Source organism: Bacillus rossius, chromosome 10 (assembly GCF_032445375.1).
Source record: "Bacillus rossius redtenbacheri isolate Brsri chromosome 10, Brsri_v3, whole genome shotgun sequence".
Lineage (NCBI taxonomy): Eukaryota > Metazoa > Arthropoda > Insecta > Phasmatodea > Bacillidae > Bacillus > Bacillus rossius.
This window is the reverse complement of record NC_086337.1, coordinates 4136179-4162376: the sequence shown is the minus strand read 5'-3', so window position 1 is coordinate 4162376 and position 26198 is coordinate 4136179. Positions and strand designations below refer to the sequence as shown.

The 26198-nt window shown below is 49.4% G+C and overlaps 2 protein-coding genes across 3 annotated transcripts in view; both read left to right on the top strand.

Annotated features, from left to right (window-relative positions):
* Positions 1 to 26198, top strand: part of LOC134535727 (gem-associated protein 5-like) — a 212626-nt gene that overhangs the window by 169540 nt on the left and 16888 nt on the right. The window lies entirely within an intron of this gene.
* On the top strand, positions 793 to 7307 carry LOC134535728 (uncharacterized). Of its 2 annotated transcripts, none has more exons than XM_063374947.1 (2): positions 793 to 3342; positions 4048 to 7307. In XM_063374947.1, exon 1 carries the CDS (start codon positions 883 to 885, stop codon positions 1978 to 1980), a length of 1098 nt encoding a protein of 365 aa, XP_063231017.1. In that variant the 5' UTR covers positions 793 to 882; the 3' UTR covers positions 1981 to 3342; positions 4048 to 7307. The 2 variants fall into 2 exon arrangements, with proteins under 2 accessions (XP_063231017.1, XP_063231016.1); XM_063374946.1 differs by having other exon boundaries at positions 813 to 3342; positions 4048 to 7107.

Genomic DNA, 26198 nt, shown 5'->3' with positions numbered 1-26198 from the left:
TGTCTTGTACAGAGCCAGGACTTGGTCAGTCAAGCAGACCTCGCTAAATGCAGAGAACAGGAGCTTCCCCACCTACATAGTCTTGACCGGGTACTCCAGAGCCGTGTGCCCGGAGACATGAGCTCGTGGCGCACGCACGTGCCGCCGGCCGGACGAAAGGCTGCCTTGCATTTTTATCATGATCACGACCTAGCGGGACACCCGGGGGCCGACCAGACCCAGCGGGCACTGCGGCAATGGTTCCACTGGCCGGGCGTTGCAGGTGACACCCGCGATTATGTGCGAGACTGCCAACCATGCCAACAGCGCAAGGCCCGTCGGCCTGACGGGGTAGAGCAACAGTGCCCCAGGAGGCCCCATGACCCATTTCACACCGTGGCTCTCGACGTAATGGGCCCATACCCCCGCACATCCCGCGGGAAGCGATTCTTGGTTGTAATCACGGATACTTTCACACGCTGGGCAGAAGCGTTGGCCGTCACCAATGTACGAGCTGAGACCATCGCCACTCTCCTCGATGCCGAAGTATTCCCACGATATGGGTTTCCCTGAGTGCTACTCACAGATAATGGCACACAATTCAAAGGCCGGCGCTGGAAGGCCGATTGTAAGCGCTGGGAGGTGGAGCACCACACGACACCCACGTACCACCCAAGAGAAAACCCGACAGAACGCCGCAACCAGGACATCAAAGTCCGGTTGCGGCTACGTCTGGGGGACGACCACACCCAGTGGGATGTGCTCCTCCCCAAGATATTGTACTGCCTCCGTCGCTGCCGAAACGTGGTAACCGGCTACTCCCCTGCGGAGTTGCTTCAGGGACGGGATCTCGCCCTCCCAGGGGAACTCCGGGTAGCGGGCGCTGCTGAACGAGTGCTTCAAATGCCTGTCGCCGAAAGACGGGAGGATGCACGCCGGAATCAGGCACAGTTTGGAGCCACTCATACCCCTCAGACCACTCACCCACCCCTGCCATTGGAGCCGGGGCAACAGGTGTACGTCCGATGTCACCACCTTTCCTCCAGAGGCAAGAAGTTTTGCGCAAGCCTGGCCCCTAAATGGTCCGAACCCCGTGAGGTAGTGAAGCGACTCGGGCCTACCACCTACGCGGTCACAACACGGAGTGGAAGAGCCGCCAAGGTTCACCGAGATGATCTCCGGTTAGTCCACCCTAAGGTTGGTCCGGGACACCTACACAATGGTCCACAGAGGACAAGAAGGACATCAGACAAACATCAATTCCCCCCATCACCTCTCGCGGCGACATCAGACACAGATCATGCAACCATAGTATCACCAAGCCCAATGACACCAGCCACAGGTCAATTCCTCCTGTCACAGGCCATGCAGACGGCGAATGCGCAATATACTTGCTCGTCGCCCGAGCCCCAGGCAAGCAGGGCCACGATGCCCGAGCTGGAGCACATGATGAGGCGCTTGGGTTACTGGGACTATCTGGGGTTAACGGCATCTGCCGTTACCCAGGGCATGTCCCCCCCTAAATGGCCAGCGGATGCGAGTCTGGAGAGATCGACATTTTCAGTGCGGGTTGACGAGCCTGAGTCCACAGGGGCAGACCAGCGAGGCGACGGGCAACCCAGCCAGGAGGATGGAGGAGTGACCATCGTCCCTCTCGTTGAGGCCGACGACACAGGGAAAGCACCGCCTGTACCCAACCAAGCTGAGCCAGACGCCACGTCACAAACTCAGGTGGTGCGGCGATCGACCCGGCCTCATGTCCCCCCTGTCAGGTTCGGGGGGAATGAGGGGTACCAACCACCACTAGGGGCCCGTGCTGGGGGCCGCACCAACCCTAGACAGAACCTTTCCCCGGATACACACCACTGCTCAATGATGAGGCATCTACTGCATATCGCCCGGCCCAACTCCACTACATCTACCAACACCTCTCAGACACAGTGCTCTCCAGAGAACTTACAGTCTACCCAGGGAGGAAATGCCCCGAGGCAATGCGTGTGATGGGGGCTTCGAGGGGCATAACGGCCATGATGTCGTCCCAGGTGCTCCCGTGGCTCGCACAGGTCGTTATGCCACCTCGGTGCCTCACCGGTCAGCGTGTGTGGTCGGTGGTAGTGTCTCGAACGGGTGCAGGTCGATTGTCATGGAGAGCGGAGATCGACTCGAGCCCTAACGGGACCTGCTAGGACGCGCCAGTTGGCCTTCACCCCTCGGCGCGAGCAGTCGTGTGCGACTCGCGAAGTTCGGCGATCGGTGTTCGTGTGCGGACCGGACAGTCGTGTGCGTGCCGACAACGTTAGTCGTGTGTGTGGTCCAACCACTCCTGCCTGCCACGTGGCGACGTCACGACCACCGAGAGACGGAGTCTCGTGCTGTGAACTAGCCCACAGCAACCACCCCTGTTAATGGTTAGTTGGCGCCCTCAGACACCACCCAACCACGCATCAACATCGGCAGGACGACAATTGTTACTTATGGTTTTCATTATTTTCTTTTGATAATCTCAGAAATTACAAAATTACACTGATCAGAATTAATGGGTGGCCTCGGCCATTTAAAGTTATCAATTACAAATTAAATTCTACAAATTTAACAATCATGTTTTTACAAAAACAGGGTGTCTAGCGACCGGGAAAACCGGGAAAACCGGGAATTGTCAGGGAATTTTGAGTGTCAGGGAAATGTCAGGGAAAAGTCAGGGAATTTTTAAAAAACACCTGGAATTTTTTTTTTTGCTGTAGCTTTAAAATAGTTTAGGTATCTCACGGAAGATTAGTTTTAAACATTTCTGCTGTCACGGTAATTTACTTATAATTATTGACATTTCGAAGAAACTACACTTTTCAAAGTAGCTTTGTTTTACGTTGGATGTTACCGTCTGCAAAACAGTTGTTTTCTTTTTCGATAACATCGAGGTTAGACTTCTAAGATAGATCGCAATATAGTTTATATCGATTTATCGACTGCGTGTTATACCTTCTACATCTCGGTTTGTTTTCGGTTGTTTTGGTCGTTTCCTGGCTAGCCAAGCCACGCCGTCACAATTTTTAGCTTGCATTTATTGTACTTGTTTCTTTCGTTTTATTTATTGTGGTTATTTATTTTGGTGAATTGAGGTTACGTACTTATAGTCATGCATTGATAATTATCTTGTTACTTTCTATCTAGGCGGCAACTACAACCCAGTGCGTTAAAATGCTACGGTTTTTCTCCATGCTTTCGGTCTTAAAAATGATTTCGTAAATTTTTTTTGTTATTGTTTATATCTCTTTTTATTCGTGTTATAAACCTGGATCGTTACGGAGGCCTAATGGTAGTTAATTATACTTAGTTTCTCGACGATCTGCTTTGTTTATTTAACAGGTAAGTGAGCATTATCTGTATTTCTGTATGTGTGTGATTTCACAGAACCTTTTCAATTAATTAGGTTATGAAGTAAATACCGGTAGTTATAATAATCACGTCAGTATGACGTCATTTTAATCTTTTTAGGTTATGAATGCAATTATTTTTTTGTTTGTAAACAGTTATTTTGCATGATGGCCTACTGGATTATGTTTAACTGGAGATCAAATTATTTTTAAACCGTGAGAATGAGTGGGTTTTTCCAAAAGTGAAAATTTTTTTTATAACTTACCTATTGTTCTTAGAACAACACATAACCTAACATACTTAAATGATATTGCAAAGTACCATCAGGTAAAAAATGAAACCTTATTTAAATTAACTGTAGGCTATTTTGGACTGTAATTATCAACAAAGAACTTTTTTTTTGCTGTGAAGGTACAAACCTTTTTTAAATTATAGCTGTGATTAAGTTTGTGATGCAGGCTGCCTGTGAATATACACTTGATACAGGAATAATATATAACTTTTAATAAGGTTATGTTAATTCAGCTGTTACACTCATGAAGTAGGCACTAACCAGTAAGGATGTAGTATGTTGATAAGATTGCAGATATTTGATAGGGTTTTGGTTACTCTGTATCAACTCAATATGTACTTTCTGTATGTAAGCTGTAATTTTTAGAAAAAGTATTCATTTTTAACATCTGTGTTTGTTCCCAGCTCAAGGTGTCATGCCGCCTTCAAAATTTAGAAAAACGGTATTCAGAGCTGAATGGAGCCAGGACCCAATGTATGCGTGGGTGAAGGGTATTGAAATAAATCCCTATTCTGCATGGTGTGATGTGTGCAAGCAAAAGTTTGAGCTTAGCAACATGGGGAAACAAGCTCTCACAAGTCATGCGTCTGGGGCTAAGCATAGAAAAAGATTACAGGCAGCCAGTAAATCGGTCCCAATTACAATTTTTTGCAAGACAGGGCTATCAAAAACAACTTCGCAAGTAAAGTCAACAGATGTACCTGAAGTATCATCAGAATCTATTCAGAATTCATCAGTTTCTGAGGGTTCAAAGTTATCACCATCACCTAATGTACTGAAGTTGTTAGAAAATGCAGTTGCTGGCTCAGCATGCTCATGTATTTGCACATGCACATCTGTAGAAAAGAAATCAAAGTTATTGAAAACATATTTGTTGAATGATAATGTGACAAGAGCAGAGGTCATGTGGTGTTTGTTTTGTGTAACATCACATAACTCGTTACGGAATGCTGAAAGTAGTGTTTCAATCCAGCGCAAGATGTACCCTGACAGCAATATTGCAGCAAAAATGAAATTGAGCAAAGCAAAAGTATCTTACACTATTGTTCATGGCTTGGCGCCACAACTCGAGCGAGATCTAAAAGCTGCTATATCAAATTGTTCACATATTGTCATCGGTTTTGATGAAAGTTTAAATAAGGTTGTGCAAAAACAGCAGATGGATTTAACGGTGCGGTATTGGGACGATGTCAAGAATGTGACTTGTACTCGCTACTTAACCTCTGTTTTCTTGGGTCACTCAACTGCAGCAGATTTACTTTATGCATTCAAAAGTGCGTTAACTTCTGCTCTTTTACACAAGATACTTCAAGTGTCTATGGATGGTCCGAATGTGAACTTACGCTTTTTAAAAGATCTAAGAGAAGATTTAAAAGAAGGCCGTCCACATGAAGGTGTAATTTTGGATATTGGCACTTGTGGTCTGCATTCATTGCACTGTGCTTTCAAGACAGCAATGAAAGGAACAGAATGGGAAATTATTCCATTTTTACGTGCAATTCACAATCTTTTTTACAATATCCCTAGTCGTCGTGCAGATTTTATCCGCATAACAGGATCAGATTTGTTTCCTTTGAAATTTTGTGCAGTTCGTTGGTTAGATAATGTGTGTGTAGCAAACAGAGCCTTGAAATTACTGCCCTATTTGCTCAAATACATTCAGTCACTTTGTTCAAAGTCTGAACCAAAGTGTGCAAGCTTTATGGTAGTTAAGAATGCTCTTCGTGATAAATTGCTTGGTCCTAAACTTGCATTTTTTTCATCTGTGGCATCTGAAATTGAACCTTTTCTGAAAGAATTTCAGACCGATAAACCAATGGCTCCTTTTCTTTATTCAGATTTTTGTGCTGTTGTTAAAAATCTTATGATAAGGTTTGTCAAACCTGAAGTAATTGAATCAAAACCCTTGTCTGCGATTGATTTATCAGGAACAAATCTTATGTCTCACAAAAATGTTGACCTGGGTTTTGGAACAAAAGCAGAATTGCGTTCTGAAAAGAACTTAACACAGAAAGACATTGAGTTATTCAAGCATGAATGTTCTAAGTGCCTACAAGAACTTGTGAAGAAGATTTTGAATCGCTCTCCACTTACTCTCAGTTTGACTAGGAGCATTTCATTCATTGACCCTTCAGTAGTTTGTATTCCAAATTTGGCAAATAAGAGACTGGCAGCTGCACTAGAACATTTTGTATGCAATAACCGGATTTCTGGAGTGCAAGCTGATAAAATTTGTAGAGAATTCAAGCAAGTGTGTGCTGTAAAGTTAGTGCAAGAAAATGTGAAGATATACACACGCAGTAAATTTCGCCTTGATCAGTTTTGGTTTGATCAGTTGAAAATTTGTTCATTTGAGGAAACAAAAAATTTGGCATCTTTCCTGAAGATGATTTTCATCTTTTCACATGGCAATGCTGCTCTGGAAAGAGGATTTTCTGTGAACAAGGAATGTCTGGTGGAAAATCAACAAGAAATATCTCTCGTAGCTCAAAGGAGAATTCATGATAGTGTCTCTGCAGCTGGGGGAATTGATGATTTCCCTGTAACAAAGCAGCTTATACATGCAGCTCGTAATGCACACTCCAACTTTAAAGACTATTTGCAAAAGCAGAAGGAGCTTTCTCAAGAAAAAGCAGAAACTAACATCTTGAAACGTAAAATTGCTGCTGAACTTGCAGAGCTTCAGGCAAGAAAAAAGAAAATTTTAGAAGATGCCCAAAATGAAAGTGCAATTCTTGATTCTCGAATAGAAGCTCTTAAAACGTAGTGCAGTGATAATAGACCCCATTTTGTAGTGTTTAGGCCTACTAAATTCAATCATTATTTTCACAAAAAGACCTAAGTTATTAATATTTATGCTATAATTTTATATTTCTTTAAGATCCATGTCATATATGTTTATATTCATTTATATGTACGTACAGCTACAATTTACTATATAGAAGTTTTTTTTAAGATTAATGATGCAATTTTGTGAATTTGAAGACTGTGTTTGGAGACTGGAAACTGTTTTTGAGACAGGATTTGAAGGTTAATTGTGTATCATATTCTTATAAGCAGAACACATCTTGACATTTGGATAGTTTTATTGTGACTGAATGTAGCACTTCAATAAAGAGGTGAGTCTAAACTTTTTGAGCAATGAAAATTTAAATTTAATTAGAATACATATGTCTGTGTGTCTGTCTTAACATTGTGTATCGTAAGTCTGTGTGCATGGTTCATAAAATAATTGAGAACCAAAATCAAGTAATACTACTGTATTTAAGTTGGCGAGTTAATTGTTTTCACATGTGGTATTTATTATTATTTTTAAGTATGTCTGGAAAATTTTCAATTAGTCTGGAAAACCTGGAAATGTCAGGGAATTTTAAAAATGCTTGGCACTAGACACCCTGAAAAAATAACAAATAAATTTAATTAATAAATTTAAACATTTGTTAGCCCAACCAGTGCGGGACTATATATAATTTGATTTCACTATATTTATTAGTTGACTGTTCACTGGCGGCGACTAGAAGCGGGAGGTCGCAGCACTCACTCCAGAGGACAGGCGTGCATTCAGTAGACTTCAGGGATGGGTCTGCGCTCTCGCACCATCTCTTCGGCCCATTGGGGAGGTCCAGTGGTCAAGAGTAGAAATTGATGTGTGAAGCAACAAGAATCGAAAAGTTACAGCAAAAGTTAAATCAAGAGCCAATTAAAGGCAAAAGGGCGTTTAATTTTCCACTCACTAGTCTGGGAGTGGAATGAAGAAAACCACTCCTTTCGAAGCTGCGCGAGTGCTCGCGGTAGCCACGCACGAATCATGCTACGAGATTATCTAGTAATCCGAACTACAGCGACTAGCAATCTAAAAAGTAAAAAAACTTGTGATCAGTCCCGGACTGTAGGGATCACATCCCTTAAGTTAGTCGCAGCGAGACTGGTTCCGAATGGAGTCGGGCGAGAAGCACCAGCGAGAAGCTACATGGTGACGACAGCCCATGGGGCTGCATGTAGTTAAGAACTTGTGTTAGGGGCCCGGAAGCCTAGGGAGTGGGGGAACTGGCCTCTGATTGGCTGGAGGTAGGGGGCGGAGTGCTCAACCCGCCGACCGAAAGAAAAAAATAACAAAGGTGGCCGGTGGCCTAACTGAAGGGGCATCGGAGGTTAATGACACTCTGAAAGCAGTGCGCTCTGTCGGGGAACAGGGGAACCGACTCTGTGTTAGTACGCAGAACTCCCGCGAGCCTGGTCCTTATGGCACCAGCTGCTTCGCGCTCTGTTGGGGAACAGGGGAACCGACTCTGTGTTAGTACGCAGAAGTCCCGCGAGCCTGGTCCTTATGGCACCAACTGCTTCGCGCTCTGTCGGGGAACAGGGGAACCGACTCTGTGTTAGTACGCAGAAGTCCCGCGAGCCTGGTCCTTATGGCACCAGCTGCTTCGCGCTCTGTCGGGGAACAGGGGAACCGACTCTGTGTTAGTACGCAGGAGTCCCGCGAGCCTGGTCCTTATGGCACCAGCTGCTTCGCGCTCTGTCGGGGAACAGGGGAACCGACTCTGTGTTAGTACGCAGAAGTCCCGCGAGCCTGGTCCTTATGGCACCAGATGCTTCGTGCTCTGTCGGGGAACAGGGGAACCGACTCTGTGTTAGTACGCAGGAGTCCCGCGAGCCTGGTCCTTATGGCACCAACTGCTTCGCGCTCTGTCGGGGAACAGGGGAACCGACTCTGTGTTAGTACGCAGAAGTCCCGCGAGCCTGGTCCTTATGGCACCAGCTGCTTCGCGCTCTGTCGGGGAACAGGGGAACCGACTCTGTGTTAGTACGCAGGAGTCCCGCGAGCCTGGTCCTTATGGCACCAGCTGCTTCGCGCTCTGTCGGGGAACAGGGGAACCGACTCTGTGTTAGTACGCAGAAGTCCCGCGAGCCTGGTCCTTATTACACCAGCTGCTTCGCGCTCTGTCGGGGAACAGGGGAACCGACTCTGTGTTAGTACGCAGGAGTCCCGCGAGCCTGGTCCTTATGGCACCAACTGCTTCGCGCTCTGTCGGGGAACAGGGGAACCGACTCTATGTTAGTACGCAGAAGTCCCGCGAGCCTGGTCCTTATGGCACCAGCTGCTTCGCGCTCTGTCGGGGAACAGGGGAACCGACTCTGTGTTAGTACGCAGGAGTCCCGCGAGCCTGGTCCTTATGGCACCAACTGCTTCGCGCTCTGTCGGGGAACAGGGGAACCGACTCTGTGTTAGTACGCAGAAGTCCCGCGAGCCTGGTCCTTATGGCACCAGCTGCTTCGCGCTCTGTCGGGGAACAGGGGAACCGACTCTGTGTTAGTACGCAGGAGTCCCGCGAGCCTGGTCCTTATGGCACCAACTGCTTCGCGCTCTGTCGGGGAACAGGGGAACCGACTCTGTGTTAGTACGCAGAAGTCCCGCGAGCCTGGTCCTTATGGCACCAGCTGCTTCGCGCTCTGTCGGGGAACAGGGGAACCGACTCTGTGTTAGTACGCAGGAGTCCCGCGAGCCTGGTCCTTATGGCACCAGCTGCTTCGCGCTCTGTCGGGGAACAGGGGAACCGACTCTGTGTTAGTACGCAGAAGTCCCGCGAGCCTGGTCCTTATGGCACCAGCTGCTTCGCGCTCTGTCGGGGAACAGGGGAACCGACTCTGTGTTAGTACGCAGGAGTCCCGCGAGCCTGGTCCTTATGGCACCAACTGCTTCGCGCTCTGTCGGGGAACAGGGGAACCGACTCTGTGTTAGTACGCAGAAGTCCCGCGAGCCTGGTCCTTATGGCACCAGCTGCTTCGCGCTCTGTCGGGGAACAGGGGAACCGACTCTGTGTTAGTACGCAGGAGTCCCGCGAGCCTGGTCCTTATGGCACCAACTGCTTCGCGCTCTGTCGGGGAACAGGGGAACCGACTCTGTGTTAGTACGCAGAAGTCCCGCGAGCCTGGTCCTTATGGCACCAGCTGCTTCGCGCTCTGTCGGGGAACAGGGGAACCGACTCTGTGTTAGTACGCAGAAGTCCCGCAAGCCTGGTCCTTATGGCACCAGCTGCTTCGCGCTCTGTCGGGGAACAGGGGAACCGACTCTGTGTTAGTACGCAGAAGTCCCGCGAGCCTGGTCCTTATGGCACCAGCTGCTTCGCGCTCTGTCGGGGAACAGGGGAACCGACTCTGTGTTAGTACGCAGGAGTCCCGCGAGCCTGGTCCTTATGGCACCAACTGCTTCGCGCTCTGTCGGGGAACAGGGGAACCGACTCTGTGTTAGTACGCAGAAGTCCCGCGAGCCTGGTCCTTATGGCACCAGCTGCTTCGCGCTCTGTCGGGGAACAGGGGAACCGACTCTGTGTTAGTACGCAGGAGTCCCGCGAGCCTGGTCCTTATGGCACCAGCTGCTTCGCGCTCTGTCGGGGAACAGGGGAACCGACTCTGTGTTAGTACGCAGAAGTCCCGCGAGCCTGGTCCTTATGGCACCAGCTGCTTCGCGCTCTGTCGGGGAACAGGGGAACCGACTCTGTGTTAGTACGCAGGAGTCCCGCGAGCCTGGTCCTTATGGCACCAGCTGCTTCGCGCTCTGTCAGGGAACAGGGGAACCGACTCTGTGTTAGTACGCAGGAGTCCCGCGAGCCTGGTCCTTATGGCACCAACTGCTTCGTGCTCTGTCGGGGAACAGGGGAACCGACTCTGTGTTAGTACGCAGAAGTCCCGCGAGCCTGGTCCTTATGGCACCAGCTGCTTCGCGCTCTGTCGGGGAACAGGGGAACCGACTCTGTGTTAGTACGCAGGAGTCCCGCGAGCCTGGTCCTTATGGCACCAACTGCTTCGTGCTCTGTCGGGGAACAGGGGAACCGACTCTGTGTTAGTACGCAGAAGTCCCGCGAGCCTGGTCCTTATGGCACCAGCTGCTTCGCGCTAAGTCGGGGAACAGGGGAACCGACTCTGTGTTAGTACGCAGGAGTCCCGCGAGCCTGGTCCTTATGGCACCAACTGCTTCGTGCTCTGTCGGGGAACAGGGGAACCGACTCTGTGTTAGTACGCAGGAGTCCCGCGAGCCTGGTCCTTATGGCACCAGCTGCTTCGCGCTCTGTCGGGGAACAGGGGAACCGACTCAGTGTTAGTACGCAGAAGTCCCGCGAGCCTGGTCCTTATGGCACCAGCTGCTTCGCGCTCTGTCGGGGAACAGGGGAACCGACTCAGTGTTAGTACGCAGAAGTCCCGCGAGCCTGGTCCTTATGGCACCAGCTGCTTCGTGCTCTGTCGGGGAACAGGGGAACCGACTCTGTGTTAGTACGCAGAAGTCCCGCGAGCCTGGTCCTTATGGCACCAGCTGCTTCGCGCTCTGTCGGGGAACAGGGGAACCGACTCTGTGTTAGTACGCAGGAGTCCCGCGAGCCTGGTCCTTATGGCACCAGCTGCTTCGCGCTCTGTCGGGGAACAGGGGAACCGACTCTGTGTTAGTACGCAGAAGTCCCGCGAGCCTGGTCCTTATGGCACCAGCTGCTTCGCGCTCTGTCGGGGAACAGGGGAACCGACTCTGTGTTAGTACGCAGGAGTCCCGCGAGCCTGGTCCTTATGGCACCAGCTGCTTCGCGCTCTGTCGGGGAACAGGGGAACCGACTCTGTGTTAGTACGCAGGAGTCCCGCGAGCCTGGTCCTTATGGCACCAGCTGCTTCGCGCTCTGTCGGGGAACAGGGGAACCGACTCTGTGTTAGTACGCAGGAGTCCCGCGAGCCTGGTCCTTATGGCACCAGCTGCTTCGCGCTCTGTCGGGGAACAGGGGAACCGACTCTGTGTTAGTACGCAGGAGTCCCGCGAGCCTGGTCCTTATGGCACCAGCTGCTTCGCGCTCTGTCGGGGAACAGGGGAACCGACTCAGTGTTAGTACGCAGAAGTCCCGCGAGCCTGGTCCTTATGGCACCAGCTGCTTCGTGCTCTGTCGGGGAACAGGGGAACCGACTCTGTGTTAGTACGCAGAAGTCCCGCGAGCCTGGTCCTTATGGCACCAGCTGCTTCGCGCTCTGTCGGGGAACAGGGGAACCGACTCTGTGTTAGTACGCAGGAGTCCCGCGAGCCTGGTCCTTATGGCACCAGCTGCTTCGCGCTCTGTCGGGGAACAGGGGAACCGACTCTGTGTTAGTACGCAGAAGTCCCGCGAGCCTGGTCCTTATGGCACCAGCTGCTTCGCGCTCTGTCGGGGAACAGGGGAACCGACTCTGTGTTAGTACGCAGAAGTCCCGCGAGCCTGGTCCTTATGGCACCAGCTGCTTCGCGCTCTGTCGGGGAACAGGGGAACCGACTCTGTGTTAGTACGCAGAAGTCCCGCGAGCCTGGTCCTTATGGCACCAGCTGCTTCGCGCTCTGTCGGGGAACAGGGGAACTGACTCTGTGTTAGTACGCAGGAGTCCCGCGAGCCTGGTCCTTATGGCACCAGCTGCTTCGCGCTCTGTCGGGGAACAGGGGAACCGACTCAGTGTTAGTACGCAGAAGTCCCGCGAGCCTGGTCCTTATGGCACCAGCTGCTTCGTGCTCTGTCGGGGAACAGGGGAACCGACTCTGTGTTAGTACGCAGAAGTCCCGCGAGCCTGGTCCTTATGGCACCAGCTGCTTCGCGCTCTGTCGGGGAACAGGGGAACCGACTCTGTGTTAGTACGCAGGAGTCCCGCGAGCCTGGTCCTTATGGCACCAGCTGCTTCGCGCTCTGTCGGGGAACAGGGGAACCGACTCTGTGTTAGTACGCAGAAGTCCCGCGAGCCTGGTCCTTATGGCACCAGCTGCTTTGCGCTCTGTCGGGGAACAGGGGAACCGACTCTGTGTTAGTACGCAGAAGTCCCGCGAGCCTGGTCCTTATGGCACCAGCTGCTTCGCGCTCTGTCGGGGAACAGGGGAACCGACTCTGTGTTAGTACGCAGAAGTCCCGCGAGCCTGGTCCTTATGGCACCAACTGCTTCGCGCTCTGTCGGGGAACAGGGGAACCGACTCTGTGTTAGTACGCAGGAGTCCCGCGAGCCTGGTCCTTATGGCACCAGCTGCTTCGCGCTCTGTCGGGGAACAGGGGAACCGACTCTGTGTTAGTACGCAGGAGTCCCGCGAGCCTGGTCCTTATGGCACCAGCTGCTTCGCGCTCTGTCGGGGAACAGGGGAACCGACTCTGTGTTAGTACGCAGGAGTCCCGCGAGCCTGGTCCTTATGGCACCAGCTGCTTCGCGCTCTGTCGGGGAACAGGGGAACCGACTCTGTGTTAGTACGCAGAAGTCCCGCGAGCCTGGTCCTTATGGCACCAGCTGCTTCGCGCTCTGTCGGGGAACAGGGGAACCGACTCTGTGTTAGTACGCAGGAGTCCCGCGAGCCTGGTCCTTATGGCACCAGCTGCTTCGCGCTCTGTCGGGGAACAGGGGAACCGACTCTGTGTTAGTACGCAGGAGTCCCGCGAGCCTGGTCCTTATGGCACCAGCTGCTTCGCGCTCTGTTGGGGAACAGGGGAACCGACTCTGTGTTAGTACGCAGGAGTCCCGCGAGCCTGGTCCTTATGGCACCAGCTGCTTCGCGCTCTGTCAGGGAACAGGGGAACCGACTCTGTGTTAGTACGCAGAAGTCCCGCGAGCCTGGTCCTTATGGCACCAGCTGCTTCGCGCTCTGTCGGGGAACAGGGGAACCGACTCTGTGTTAGTACGCAGGAGTCCCGCGAGCCTGGTCCTTATGGCACCAACTGCTTCGTGCTCTGTCGGGGAACAGGGGAACCGACTCTGTGTTAGTACGCAGAAGTCCCGCGAGCCTGGTCCTTATGGCACCAGCTGCTTCGCGCTCTGTCGGGGAACAGAGGAACCGACTCTGTGTTAGTACGCAGGAGTCCCGCGAGCCTGGTCCTTATGGCACCAGCTGCTTCGCGCTCTGTCAGGGAACAGGGGAACCGACTCTGTGTTAGTACGCAGGAGTCCCGCGAGCCTGGTCCTTATGGCACCAACTGCTTCGTGCTCTGTCGGGGAACAGGGGAACCGACTCTGTGTTAGTACGCAGAAGTCCCGCGAGCCTGGTCCTTATGGCACCAGCTGCTTCGCGCTCTGTCGGGGAACAGGGGAACCGACTCTGTGTTAGTACGCAGGAGTCCCGCGAGCCTGGTCCTTATGGCACCAGCTGCTTCGCGCTCTGTCAGGGAACAGGGGAACCGACTCTGTGTTAGTACGCAGAAGTCCCGCGAGCCTGGTCCTTATGGCACCAGCTGCTTCGCGCTCTGTCGGGGAACAGGGGAACCGACTCTGTGTTAGTACGCAGAAGTCCCGCGAGCCTGGTCCTTATGGCACCAACTGCTTCGTGCTCTGTCGGGGAACAGGGGAACCGACTCTGTGTTAGTACGCAGAAGTCCCGCGAGCCTGGTCCTTATGGCACCAGCTGCTTCGCGCTCTGTCGGGGAACAGGGGAACCGACTCTGTGTTAGTACGCAGGAGTCCCGCGAGCCTGGTCCTTATGGCACCAACTGCTTCGTGCTCTGTCGGGGAACAGGGGAACCGACTCTGTGTTAGTACGCAGGAGTCCCGCGAGCCTGGTCCTTATGGCACCAACTGCTTTGTGCTCTGTCGGGGAACAGGGGAACCGACTCTGTGTTAGTACGCAGAAGTCCCGCGAGCCTGGTCCTTATGGCACCAGCTGCTTCGCGCTCTGTCGGGGAACAGGGGAACCGACTCTGTGTTAGTACGCAGGAGTCCCGCGAGCCTGGTCCTTATGGCACCAGCTGCTTCGCGCTCTGTCGGGGAACAGGGGAACCGACTCTGTGTTAGTACGCAGAAGTCCCGCGAGCCTGGTCCTTATGGCACCAGCTGCTTCGCGCTCTGTCGGGGAACAGGGGAACCGACTCTGTGTTAGTACGCAGAAGTCCCGCGAGCCTGGTCCTTATGGCACCAGCTGCTTCGCGCTCTGTCGGGGAACAGGGGAACCGACTCTGTGTTAGTACGCAGAAGTCCCGCGAGCCTGGTCCTTATGGCACCAACTGCTTCGCGCTCTGTCGGGGAACAGGGGAACCGACTCTGTGTTAGTACGCAGGAGTCCCGCGAGCCTGGTCCTTATGGCACCAGCTGCTTCGCGCTCTGTCGGGGAACAGGGGAACCGACTCTGTGTTAGTACGCAGGAGTCCCGCGAGCCTGGTCCTTATGGCACCAGCTGCTTCGCGCTCTGTCGGGGAACAGGGGAACCGACTCTGTGTTAGTACGCAGAAGTCCCGCGAGCCTGGTCCTTATGGCACCAACTGCTTCGTGCTCTGTCGGGGAACAGGGGAACCGACTCTGTGTTAGTACGCAGAAGTCCCGCGAGCCTGGTCCTTATGGCACCAGCTGCTTCGCGCTCTGTCGGGGAACAGGGGAACCGACTCTGTGTTAGTACGCAGGAGTCCCGCGAGCCTGGTCCTTATGGCACCAGCTGCTTCGCGCTCTGTCGGGGAACAGGGGAACCGACTCTGTGTTAGTACGCAGGAGTCCCGCGAGCCTGGTCCTTATGGCACCAGCTGCTTCGCGCTCTGTCGGGGAACAGGGGAACCGACTCTGTGTTAGTACGCAGAAGTCCCGCGAGCCTGGTCCTTATGGCACCAGCTGCTTCGCGCTCTGTCGGGGAACAGGGGAACCGACTCTGTGTTAGTACGCAGAAGTCCCGCGAGCCTGGTCCTTATGGCACCAGCCACTTCGCGCTCTGTCGGGGAACAGGGGAACCGACTCTGTGTTAGTACGCAGAAGTCCCGCGAGCCTGGTCCTTATGGCACCAGCTGCTTCGCGCTCTGTCGGGGAACAGGGGAACCGACTCTGTGTTAGTACGCAGGAGTCCCGCGAGCCTGGTCCTTATGGCACCAGCTGCTTCGCGCTCTGTCGGGGAACAGGGGAACCGACTCTGTGTTAGTACGCAGGAGTCCCGCGAGCCTGGTCCTTATGGCACCAGCTGCTTCGCGCTCTGTCGGGGAACAGGGGAACCGACTCTGTGTTAGTACGCAGAAGTCCCGCGAGCCTGGTCCTTATGGCACCAGCTGCTTCGCGCTCTGTCGGGGAACAGGGGAACCGACTCTGTGTTAGTACGCAGAAGTCCCGCGAGCCTGGTCCTTATTGCACCAGCTGCTTCGCGCTCTGTCGGGGAACAGGGGAACCGACTCTGTGTTAGTACGCAGGAGTCCCGCGAGCCTGGTCCTTATGGCACCAGCTGCTTCGCGCTCTGTCGGGGAACAGGGGAACCGACTCTGTGTTAGTACGCAGAAGTCCCGCGAGCCTGGTCCTTATGGCACCAGCTGCTTCGTGCTCTGTCGGGGAACAGGGGAACCGACTCTGTGTTAGTACGCAGAAGTCCCGCGAGCCTGGTCCTTATGGCACCAGCTGCTTCGCGCTCTGTCGGGGAACAGGGGAACCGACTCTGTGTTAGTACGCAGGAGTCCCGCGAGCCTGGTCCTTATGGCACCAGCTGCTTCGCGCTCTGTCGGGGAACAGGGGAACCGACTCTGTGTTAGTACGCAGAAGTCCCGCGAGCCTGGTCCTTATGGCACCAGCTGCTTCGCGCTCTGTCGGGGAACAGGGGAACCGACTCTGTGTTAGTACGCAGGAGTCCCGCGAGCCTGGTCCTTATGGCACCAACTGCTTCGTGCTCTGTCGGGGAACAGGGGAACCGACTCTGTGTTAGTACGCAGAAGTCCCGCGAGCCTGGTCCTTATGGCACCAGCTGCTTCGCGCTCTGTCGGGGAACAGGGGAACCGACTCTGTGTTAGTACGCAGGAGTCCCGCGAGCCTGGTCCTTATGGCACCAGCTGCTTCGCGCTCTGTCGGGGAACAGGGGAACCGACTCTGTGTTAGTACGCAGGAGTCCCGCGAGCCTGGTCCTTATGGCACCAGCTGCTTCGCGCTCTGTCGGGGAACAGGGGAACCGACTCTGTGTTAGTACGCAGAAGTCCCGCGAGCCTGGTCCTTATGGCACCAGCTGCTTCGCGCTCTGTCGGGGAACAGGGGAACCGACTCTGTGTTAGTACGCAGGAGTCCCGCGAGCCTGGTCCTTATGGCACCAGCTGCTTCGCGCTCTGTCGGGGAACAGGGGAACCGACTCTGTGTTAGTACGCAGAAGTCCCGCGAGCCTGGTCCTTATGGCACCAACTGCTTCGCGCTCTGTCGGGGAACAGGGGAACCGACTCTGTGTTAGTACGCAGAAGTCCCGCGAGCCTGGTCCTTATGGCACCAACTGCTTCGCGCTCTGTCGGGGAACAGGGGAACCGACTCTGTGTTAGTACGCAGAAGTCCCGCGAGCCTGGTCCTTATGGCACCAACTGCTTCGCGCTCTGTCGGGGAACAGGGGAACCGACTCTGTGTTAGTACGCAGAAGTCCCGCGAGCCTGGTCCTTATGGCACCAGCTGCTTCGCGCTCTGTCGGGGAACAGGGGAACCGACTCTGTGTTAGTACGCAGAAGTCCCGCGAGCCTGGTCCTTATGGCACCAGCTGCTTCGCGCTCTGTCGGGGAACAGGGGAACCGACTCTGTGTTAGTACGCAGAAGTCCCGCGAGCCTGGTCCTTATGGCACCAGCTGCTTCGCGCTCTGTCAGGGAACAGGGGAACCGACTCTGTGTTAGTACGCAGAAGTCCCGCGAGCCTGGTCCTTATGGCACCAACTGCTTCGCGCTCTGTCGGGGAACAGGGGAACCGACTCTGTGTTAGTACGCAGAAGTCCCGCGAGCCTGGTCCTTATGGCACCAACTGCTTCGCGCTCTGTCGGGGAACAGGGGAACCGACTCTGTGTTAGTACGCAGAAGTCCCGCGAGCCTGGTCCTTATGGCACCAGCTGCTTCGCCCTCTGTCGGGCTGGAAGGTAACTAGAGAGGAGAGGTCTCGCTCCAGTGCCAAACTAAGGTAAGTTAGTTCGCCTTGTCGCCCGGAGATGGCGGAGGCACCTTGATTTAGACTCACCGGGAGGCGGGGCTTGAAGACCAGGTCGATGTCCGGGCTGGAGTTGGTGGAGAAGAGGGAAGGGGGAATCTGCTGGCTCGTGAGCGAGCACCTATACATGCCCGACAGCCCTGGAACATTATAATGGGGCATGACTGGAGCTGCTAACCTAAGCTGAGCTCCGGGAAGAGGGCTGCCCTGGGAGGACGCTGAGAAGAGCACTCTCGCTCACGAAGCCGGACACTGTAACTGTGGTGTTCGTGGCCCGAGGCGGGAAGAAACATGATGTCTTATACTTGGCTGGCGAAACTACATCATGCAATCAGTTGCGGCGCTGGGAAGACGTTGAGGGACTCTAGTAGGTAAGATTTGATCAGGATGAACGATGGGCTGACAAAGTTTGTATTAGGAAATTTAGGTGGAAAAAAAATTTGTGCCAAATATTTTAAATTTGCGGCACATTTCATCAAACGTTGATACTGAAGTGACAATCATAAAATAAATGTATGTATTAATAAATTAAAAAAAAAAGTTTTAAAACTTTATAGAATTAAAGATCTGAAGGTTTTTTTTGCAAGAAATAACTTACTCTAAAATTATAAAAAAAAAATATGCCTGAAATTATTTTACTGAACAAAATATAAGAATGAAATTTTTTTGCTTTCTATCAAAGGTTAATAGCAGCTACCCCCACCACCACCCCCACCACCCCCACCACCCCACCCCCTCAAAAATTTTTATCCAAAAATTTGCCTTTCCCTTGTGACTTGTTCTCCCAGCAATACATACTATAAAGGCATTCAACATGTGCCTAAAACGGACAGGCTGGATTGTATGTCGTTCTCATTGTAGAAGACAGTCTTTTAAAAGACTTGTATGGGCATTATACAAGTACTGAGAAAGTTTGGTAATGACAGTTTCATGAAGTTAAAAATAAGCTAGATATAAAAGTAACTGAAATTACTTTTTCTGCAAAAAATACTAACCTTTTAGCTTAACTCGTTACAGCACAAGTCTGATAAATATAATATATTTTGTACGTTGTTTGAGTATTTTTCGAACATGATATGAAGACAAGGCTGTGAACTGCTTGCAGTCGTCCGTGCTTCACCGGCCCTGTGCTCTTGTGAGCAGGTTCCGTGCCCAGCATCGCACAACCTAAATCCAACACACAGTAAGCTACATGGAATAAAGGCGTACGCAGTGATGTTTCACTGACCACAACGACCTGTAAGAACTCGCAGTGGTAGCGAGAGTGCTGTTGCTCCGAGACCTGCCCTCCCTCGCTGGACCATAGCCCGCCACCGCCAGCCAACACCGCTTCTCTTGCACTCTTCTTTACAGCTTCACGTTTGAACTGTAGGGAAGCCCGAAGGTATGCTGCGAGCCGCCCTCGTCACACCGGAGGGCCCGCGAGTGGGACTGTCCAATACAGCCGCCAGCTGGAGGAGAGCGAAGGTGATTCAGACTGAACTGTGTTCCCCGGGTGCTGGCGTGTCCTGCTTCAGGGTGCGCTCCCCGCAGTAACATGGCGTCTTCGTGCCCAACTTAGAATCCGTTATGCTTGTTTGAATTGGTGCCAGGGGGTTTTTAAACTAGAACTAGAAACACACCAAACTATTTTACAATTTAGGCACGTCCTTAAAGAAAACAGTAATTCAATATTTTAAATAGTTACCGCATTTGCACTTGAATCTCGAGAAAATATAAAACCGTGCGACGTGACTCATTACTAGGGATGAGATTATATAGTTTTATTTGTGTGCTAGTTTAATTTTTCAAAACAGGAGCTTTTGGTGTAATTGTATTTTTTTTTTTATGAATATTGTTTTTTTGTAACCATAGCATATTATTAAGCAAATATGACACTTAAAGGACATTGATTTTTATATATTGATACGAACACAGACAGGACCGCGAAATGCGCCAGGTACAGAGCTGGCTGGCGGCCCTGCACGGCCACTGGCGTCACGTGCCGTCCACTGACGTGAGGCTTACCACGCGTCGCTACCCCCTTCCCCTCCGCACCCCTTGGCGCTGTTACTTGGCGCTGAGTGGGCCGTTGCACGGAGTGGCGTGAACGAGCGCCGCCTTTCTGACTTTCTGGACGTCGGGACGGCCCAGGATGACGTGACTCGTAGCTGCTGCTCTCGTCGGTTCTGGAAAGTGACCCACTAGTATAAAAGGGCGAAGCCGGCCTTCGTGGAAGTTCCGGGCGAGTTCCAAGAGTGAAGGGAAGTGTGACATCGGCGAAGAGTAGGAGACCCCTCAAGAGTGGCGCGACACAGAGTGACGAGATCGAACGAGTGTGACTGAGTGGCGTGAGACTGTGTGTGGACAGGCGCGGGGTAAGGCGGGAACCACTGTTGAGCCTGGCTCCAGTCAGGAGTGCGAACTGCGCAACTTGACAGGCATTGAGTGACTTGCGAATAAACATTTTTAAGTGCCAGCGATTAGTAATCTGATTATAGTACCTTTATTTATTATTATTAGTTATGTAAATATTAGTAAATAATAAAACTGCAATAAAATTTAATTGGGCTATCCCTTAAGAACCCAGTTCTCCCCAAATAGGTCCTAACATTTTGGTGTCAAGTGGGATAGCTCTAATGAATAGATTTAGTGTACAGATTTTTAAACTAAAAGTTATATATTTTACAAATTAAATTATTTGAGAATTGAGTTAGTTTAGGAACTGTAGTTAGTTTTGAGTGTAGTAGTAAAGTTAGTGTTAGTTTTTAGTAAAGACTTAGGTTAGCCCATAGGGTAAATTACAGTGTATGCATACGACAGTAGTGATATGCTGGTAGTGTATCCAACGAAAGATGGCGGCTAAAGAACTTAAAAAAAAAACATACTGGCTTTCTTGGCCGAAATGAATCGTAAAATAGAGGAAATGAAGAAGAGTTGAGAGAAAATGAATAATAAAATTGAGAGTAACCAAGAGAAATTGAAGAATGAAATGAAGAATGGTGAAGAAACTATAAAAATAAAATTAATAATAGCCAAAAAGAGATGAATAAAATTGACAATAGCCAAGAAGAGATGACGAGCCAGATGAAGAACTGCCAAGAAGAGATTAAGAATGTCATGAAGACCGAGATCGAATACATGCAGAAGAACCAAGAGGAAATTTAGAGGGGTCAAGAAGATATGCGTAATGAACTCATGGCTGCTCAAGAAGAATTAAAGAAGATGGATGAAACCAGTATTCAGTTGAAAGGGAAAGTGCAGTGTTGCAGCATCTAGCGGAACAAGGAAAACTAACGGCGCAACAGCTAGCTCAACTCGAGCTGGCCTCTGAACAGTGAGTAGCAGCGATAACTGAAGAGTGCCGTCAGATGATCAAGGAAGCTGCATCTGCTGTGAAACAAAGTAGTTCTTTTGGAGATGTGAAGGTGGAAGACGTTACTGGTCACCCACCTTCGATGGTCAGTCTTTGTGGACAGTGTACAGAAGACAGTTTGAGGCAGCTGCTGAAGTGAATGGCTGGGACGATGAAGAAAAGGCTACGGCACTCGTCTTGGCCCTGCGAGGATCTCCACTAGAGCTGCTGCAGACCATACCAGTCACAGAGCAGATAGACTGTGGAGTATTAGTAGAGGCCCTTGAGCTGAGGTATGGCGACCGACACATGTGCGAGGTGTATAGAACAGCCCTGAAGACACGCCAACAGAGGTCCTCGGAAACACTCCTGAAGCACCAACAGAGTTCCGCCAGCAGCTAGCCACCAGTGTGCTTACAGACGGACTCAGAGGTTCATGTGGCCCGACACAAGAGGAGCTGTGAGGCCTGGTCCATGCCCTGGTAATCGAGGCAGCTCGCAGTCTGCAGGGTTTGTGGTCTTCCCTCTGTCAGAGGCTCGTTCCTGGAAACCCTTCCTTTATTCTCAACCGCGACTGCAGTCTGTGTTTGCGTTCTAAAGTGACAGTAGTTTGTTTTGCAAGTGGGTGTCTAAACTATATGTCCAAAATGTTTGACATTGTATCGTTATTGTTAACCGGTGTTACTGTACATATTTTATAGTTAATATTTTTTATTGTTATTGTGTATAGTTGTTATTTGCTAAAATGGCGAAGAAAAGGAATAAAACTGTTGTGACAATGAATGAAAAGTTGTGCTCCAAAGAGGTTGGATGCGGTGAAACCTAAGACTGCTGCTGACGTGGTAGAGGAACCAGCACGTGAGGGAGAGAAAGGTGGTGCTCAGTGCAAGCTTCAACAAGTGGGCTAAAAAAACTGAAAATGATGAAGAAAGCCACCAACAACAAAGTTAATGAGTGCTTTACCCAGAGAAGAGAGCAGGGATTGCCTCTCTCAGGTCCTTTGCTAAACAAAAGTAAAAGCTTTGCACTTAAGGGCATCGTCTGGACGATGGAAGGAAGCCACTGCAAACATTTACCTCTATATCTCTCCTTTAGAAAGTACTTGAGATTTTCAATTTTTGTTTGGGCAGGAAAGGAATAAAAAGAACATTCGACGTCGGTCTGGTGGATTTAAGTTGTCACATACCCACCTTAACACTTTTGCGACCCCGCCAATATCACGAAAATGGCTCTTTTCAACCTATTTTTTTGTGCAGTAAAAACCGTCAGAATTTAAGGAACTCACCAGTCAGGCGCGCCCTGTACCTTCTTGCATTGATTCCTGCATTTCAACAGGCATGTCACCGCGGAAAATCTTCTGAGGCACTAATAAAGGTACAGTCAAACCTCTATCTATCGAACTCGCATGTATCGATTGTCCGTGTTTATCGTTTACTTTCTACGGTCCCGGCAAATTTGCCATACAACTAAGGTTAAAAAAATCCGCTTGTACCGATGTTCGAATTATCGTTTTGTCCGCATTGATCGTACAAAATATGTGGTCCCGTCACTATAAATTATAATAGATGATCGTTTAACCATAAAGATTTTGCAGAAATAACCATTTCTTAGAAAGAAACCGTCATAAAAACAGTAACGATTGTATACAGTAGTAAAAATCACCTTAAATCTGCAGCCAAATAATGGAGCACGTAAATATGAAGAAAAGACAAATGAACAACAACTTACGAAGAAATATGGATGATGTACCATAACTACAGTACAAACCCAATTGTTATCCTAAGATAATTACCATAAAAAGAACTAAAGATTCTTTGTCGATACCATAATTACTACAGAAGCACGATAGCTACCACATTTGCACTACAGTTACCGTAACAACCGAGATGTATATTTACCGTGACGGTAATGTATTTATTTATGACATATTAAAATTAAAGAACATTATTGAAAAAAAGGATATTAAATTTTTATATGTACGTTTGGCACATGTTGCGAAGAAATAATGCGATCTGAAAGAATGCAGGATACTACGAAAAGTGAAAACGGTAATCGTGGATTTTTATGTTATGGCAGTCTCTCTCGTTTTTCACTAATATTGGCCAAAAATTAACAAGCGTATCGTAAGTCGGCAGAAATGCTGATTCAACTAAATATTGGCAAAATCGGCTTCTTCAGTACAGCTCTACATTTGATGACATGGGTAAACATATTTCAGACTTCAGGATATTGAAAAAGACTAATTTCCATTGTAGATTTATTGTGCGTATGGTTTTTTTTTTTGCAAGTGTAAATTGAATTAAGTAAAATACTTCCATTTTTATTTATTTTTTAACTGATTAACTTTAATGACAAGTAACTGATATATTTCTGACACTAATTTTGAGGTTGAAATATTTTTTTAAAAATTCTTAGAGTGAAGTCCACATCTATTGAATGTCCGCATCTACTGAATTTTTTTGTTGGTCCCCTGAAAAACGATAGATAGAGGTTTGACTGTAAACGTATGCACGGGCGAAACTGCTAGCCACCTCGTGGCGCCCTCTGTAGCTGTACCGGCAGCCGGCTGCTATCTCTCCCGCCGCGGAGGCGTGGCGCGTAGGAGGGTTGGGGGGGGGGGGGAGGCCTTGACTGCTCAGAGCGATAGTGGCCCTTCTCCTCCTCTTCCCCCTGTCGGAGGAATAACTGAACAAGAACGTGTAAAGGTATTACGGAGTGATATTCACAATGGACCATTTCATGTATTCGGGGACCATTCAAAGTGCAGTAAACGAGAATACTATTGTGATGGTTCTAGAAGCACAGAAGAGAATATAGTTCCAAGTATGAAAAGTATGGGCATGTGGGATGAAATAATGTCAGAAAATAATGTGGTAGTTCATCATGCAGAAAGTCTCTTGAAAAACATGACAACAAATAGAGCTGAGTCTTTTAATAATACAGTTGCAAAGTTTGTTAGTGGTAAAAGTCAACTTTTCTCTCCGTGGTGGATACCTTACCAGAAGTGAAATTTCCGTTATTTCGTGCAATGCAGATGGTAACGAACAAGCCGAAATTCACAAAAAATTCACAAATCACAGTCATGGTGAATATTCAAAAAAAAATTAAAAGCAAAAAAAAAATCTGCTGAAAAAAGAAGAAAAGAGGCGCTTGGAAAACCCCACAAAGAAGACTAACAAGAAAATTAACTTTTCAGAAGACTTGCATTATGGCAATGTTTCTCAGATACCAGACATGAATCCTGAATAATACGAAAAGAAAAAAGAAGATTTTTTGAGAGGACTGCAGTGTGACAGCAAAAAAATTCAGGATATCCAGTCATCAACCACTGGACAAAGGCACTGTATACAGTATAACCCCGACCTAACGAACACCGTTATAACGACAAACTCTTTATTACGAACACGCAATATGGTCCCGCCAAAACTGTATTATTTTTTACGTATATTAACCTCTAATTAACGAGCATTTTTTCTTCGCCACATGACGTAACTCCGTTATTACGAATTACTTTTACCATAGGACGAGAACTAAAATAACTTTAAACACGATATAGTGTTTGCAAGCTACATATTTCCTTGTATTATGCTTTCGCGTAATATGTATACATTCGACTTCACAACGTAAATATTGGCTTAGCTTCATAGATAACCATAGTACAGGCTACATACCACATCTATTGAAAAAAGTAAACATCTATGAAAACCTATTCCATAGCTGCGACAATACATTTTAGAAAAACCTCGACAGTAACTATCGATTATAGCCACAGTTGCAGTCTCATCTCTGTTTTGCCAGGTGACGATTACTGCATTTAAGTATGACATCTCTGACTGTTATGAGTTTTTTTTACCGCCCGCTAGTTACATTCGTGTGATGTTTGTGTGCGCGATACACTGCAACGAAATTAACGAAGTGAAATATTAATTTGTTTTGATCGATGGAGGGTAAAAGAAAACGCAATGCAATTTCGCTAGCCACAAAAATGGAAATTCTGCATGCTGTGGATAGTGGTGAAAAAAAATCTGACGTCGCTAAGAAGTATGGAATACCATCATCAACTCTCTCGACTATACTTTCGAACAGAAGTAAAATAGACAGTGCAGTTCTTCTTGGGACAGATAAAAAGAAATATCGACCATGCCAAGATGAAGCGTTGGATACGAAAATGTTCGATTTTTTGATGGAGTCACGATCAGCAAACATACCTATTTCAGGGCCGATTCTGCAGGAGAAGGCACGGTATGAAGCACTGAGAATGGGGATAGAAGGCTTTCAGGCATCTAATGGATGGTTGCACCGATTTAAAAGTCGATGGAGCCTGACAACTTTAAAGGTTTCTGGCGAAGAAGGCTCTGTTGACCCTGCAGTAGAAGAAGCATGGACTTCAAAACTCAATGGAATTACAGCCGGTTATGCACCAAACAACATCTTTAATGCAGATGAGGCTGGTGTGTTCTTTAACCTCCTTCCAGATAAAACCTTGGCACTGAAAGGGGAAACATGTCACGGGGGAAAGAAAAGCAAGGACAGGTTTACAGTTCTTTTGTGTTCAAATTCAGATGGAACAGAAAAGTTGGCACCACTTGTCATTGGTAAATTTGCAAGACCCCGCTGCTTTAAAAATGTGAAGAACCTGCCATGTCCTTACAAATTCAACAAGAAATCATGGATGACCTCATCTATATTTTGTGAGTGGCTTGGAAGCGTAGATGCACGAATGGGTTGTAAGAACAGGAAAATATTAATGTTTCTTGACAACTGCTCTGCACACAGAGTGGAAGGAATACAACTGAGAAATGTAAAAGTGGTTTACTTCCCACCAAACACCACTAGCAAGCTCCAGCCAATGGATCAAGGTGTGATATCGCAGGTAAAGAGGATTTTCCGTCGCCAACTTGTGCAGTAAGTACCTCATCAGAAAAATGGAATGTCAAGATACAGAAAACATGAAGTGGAACATACTACAGGCAATGCAACGCATATGTATGGCATGGAGCAGCATTGAAGCAACTTCCATTGCCAAATGCTTCCAGAGAGCAGGCTTTCAAGTTAGCCCTAACGAAATAGATGATGAAACACTTGAACATGTTGATGAGGATGAGTGGAAGCATGTTACCAACAATGCAGCAGGTGCTACATTTGAAGATTTTGTTGAGGTTGACAGTTCAGTCATCACAAGCTCATCTTCCACAGATGAAACTCAACCAACATGCAAGGATAATGAACAAGATGAAGAAGGTGAAGAGATTGAAGCTGAAGTGACCAGACCATCAAGAAAAGATGTGTATTCTGCTCTTGACGTACTCGAAAGATTCCTTTTGACGTCAGATTGTTCGAACAATCAGTCAAGC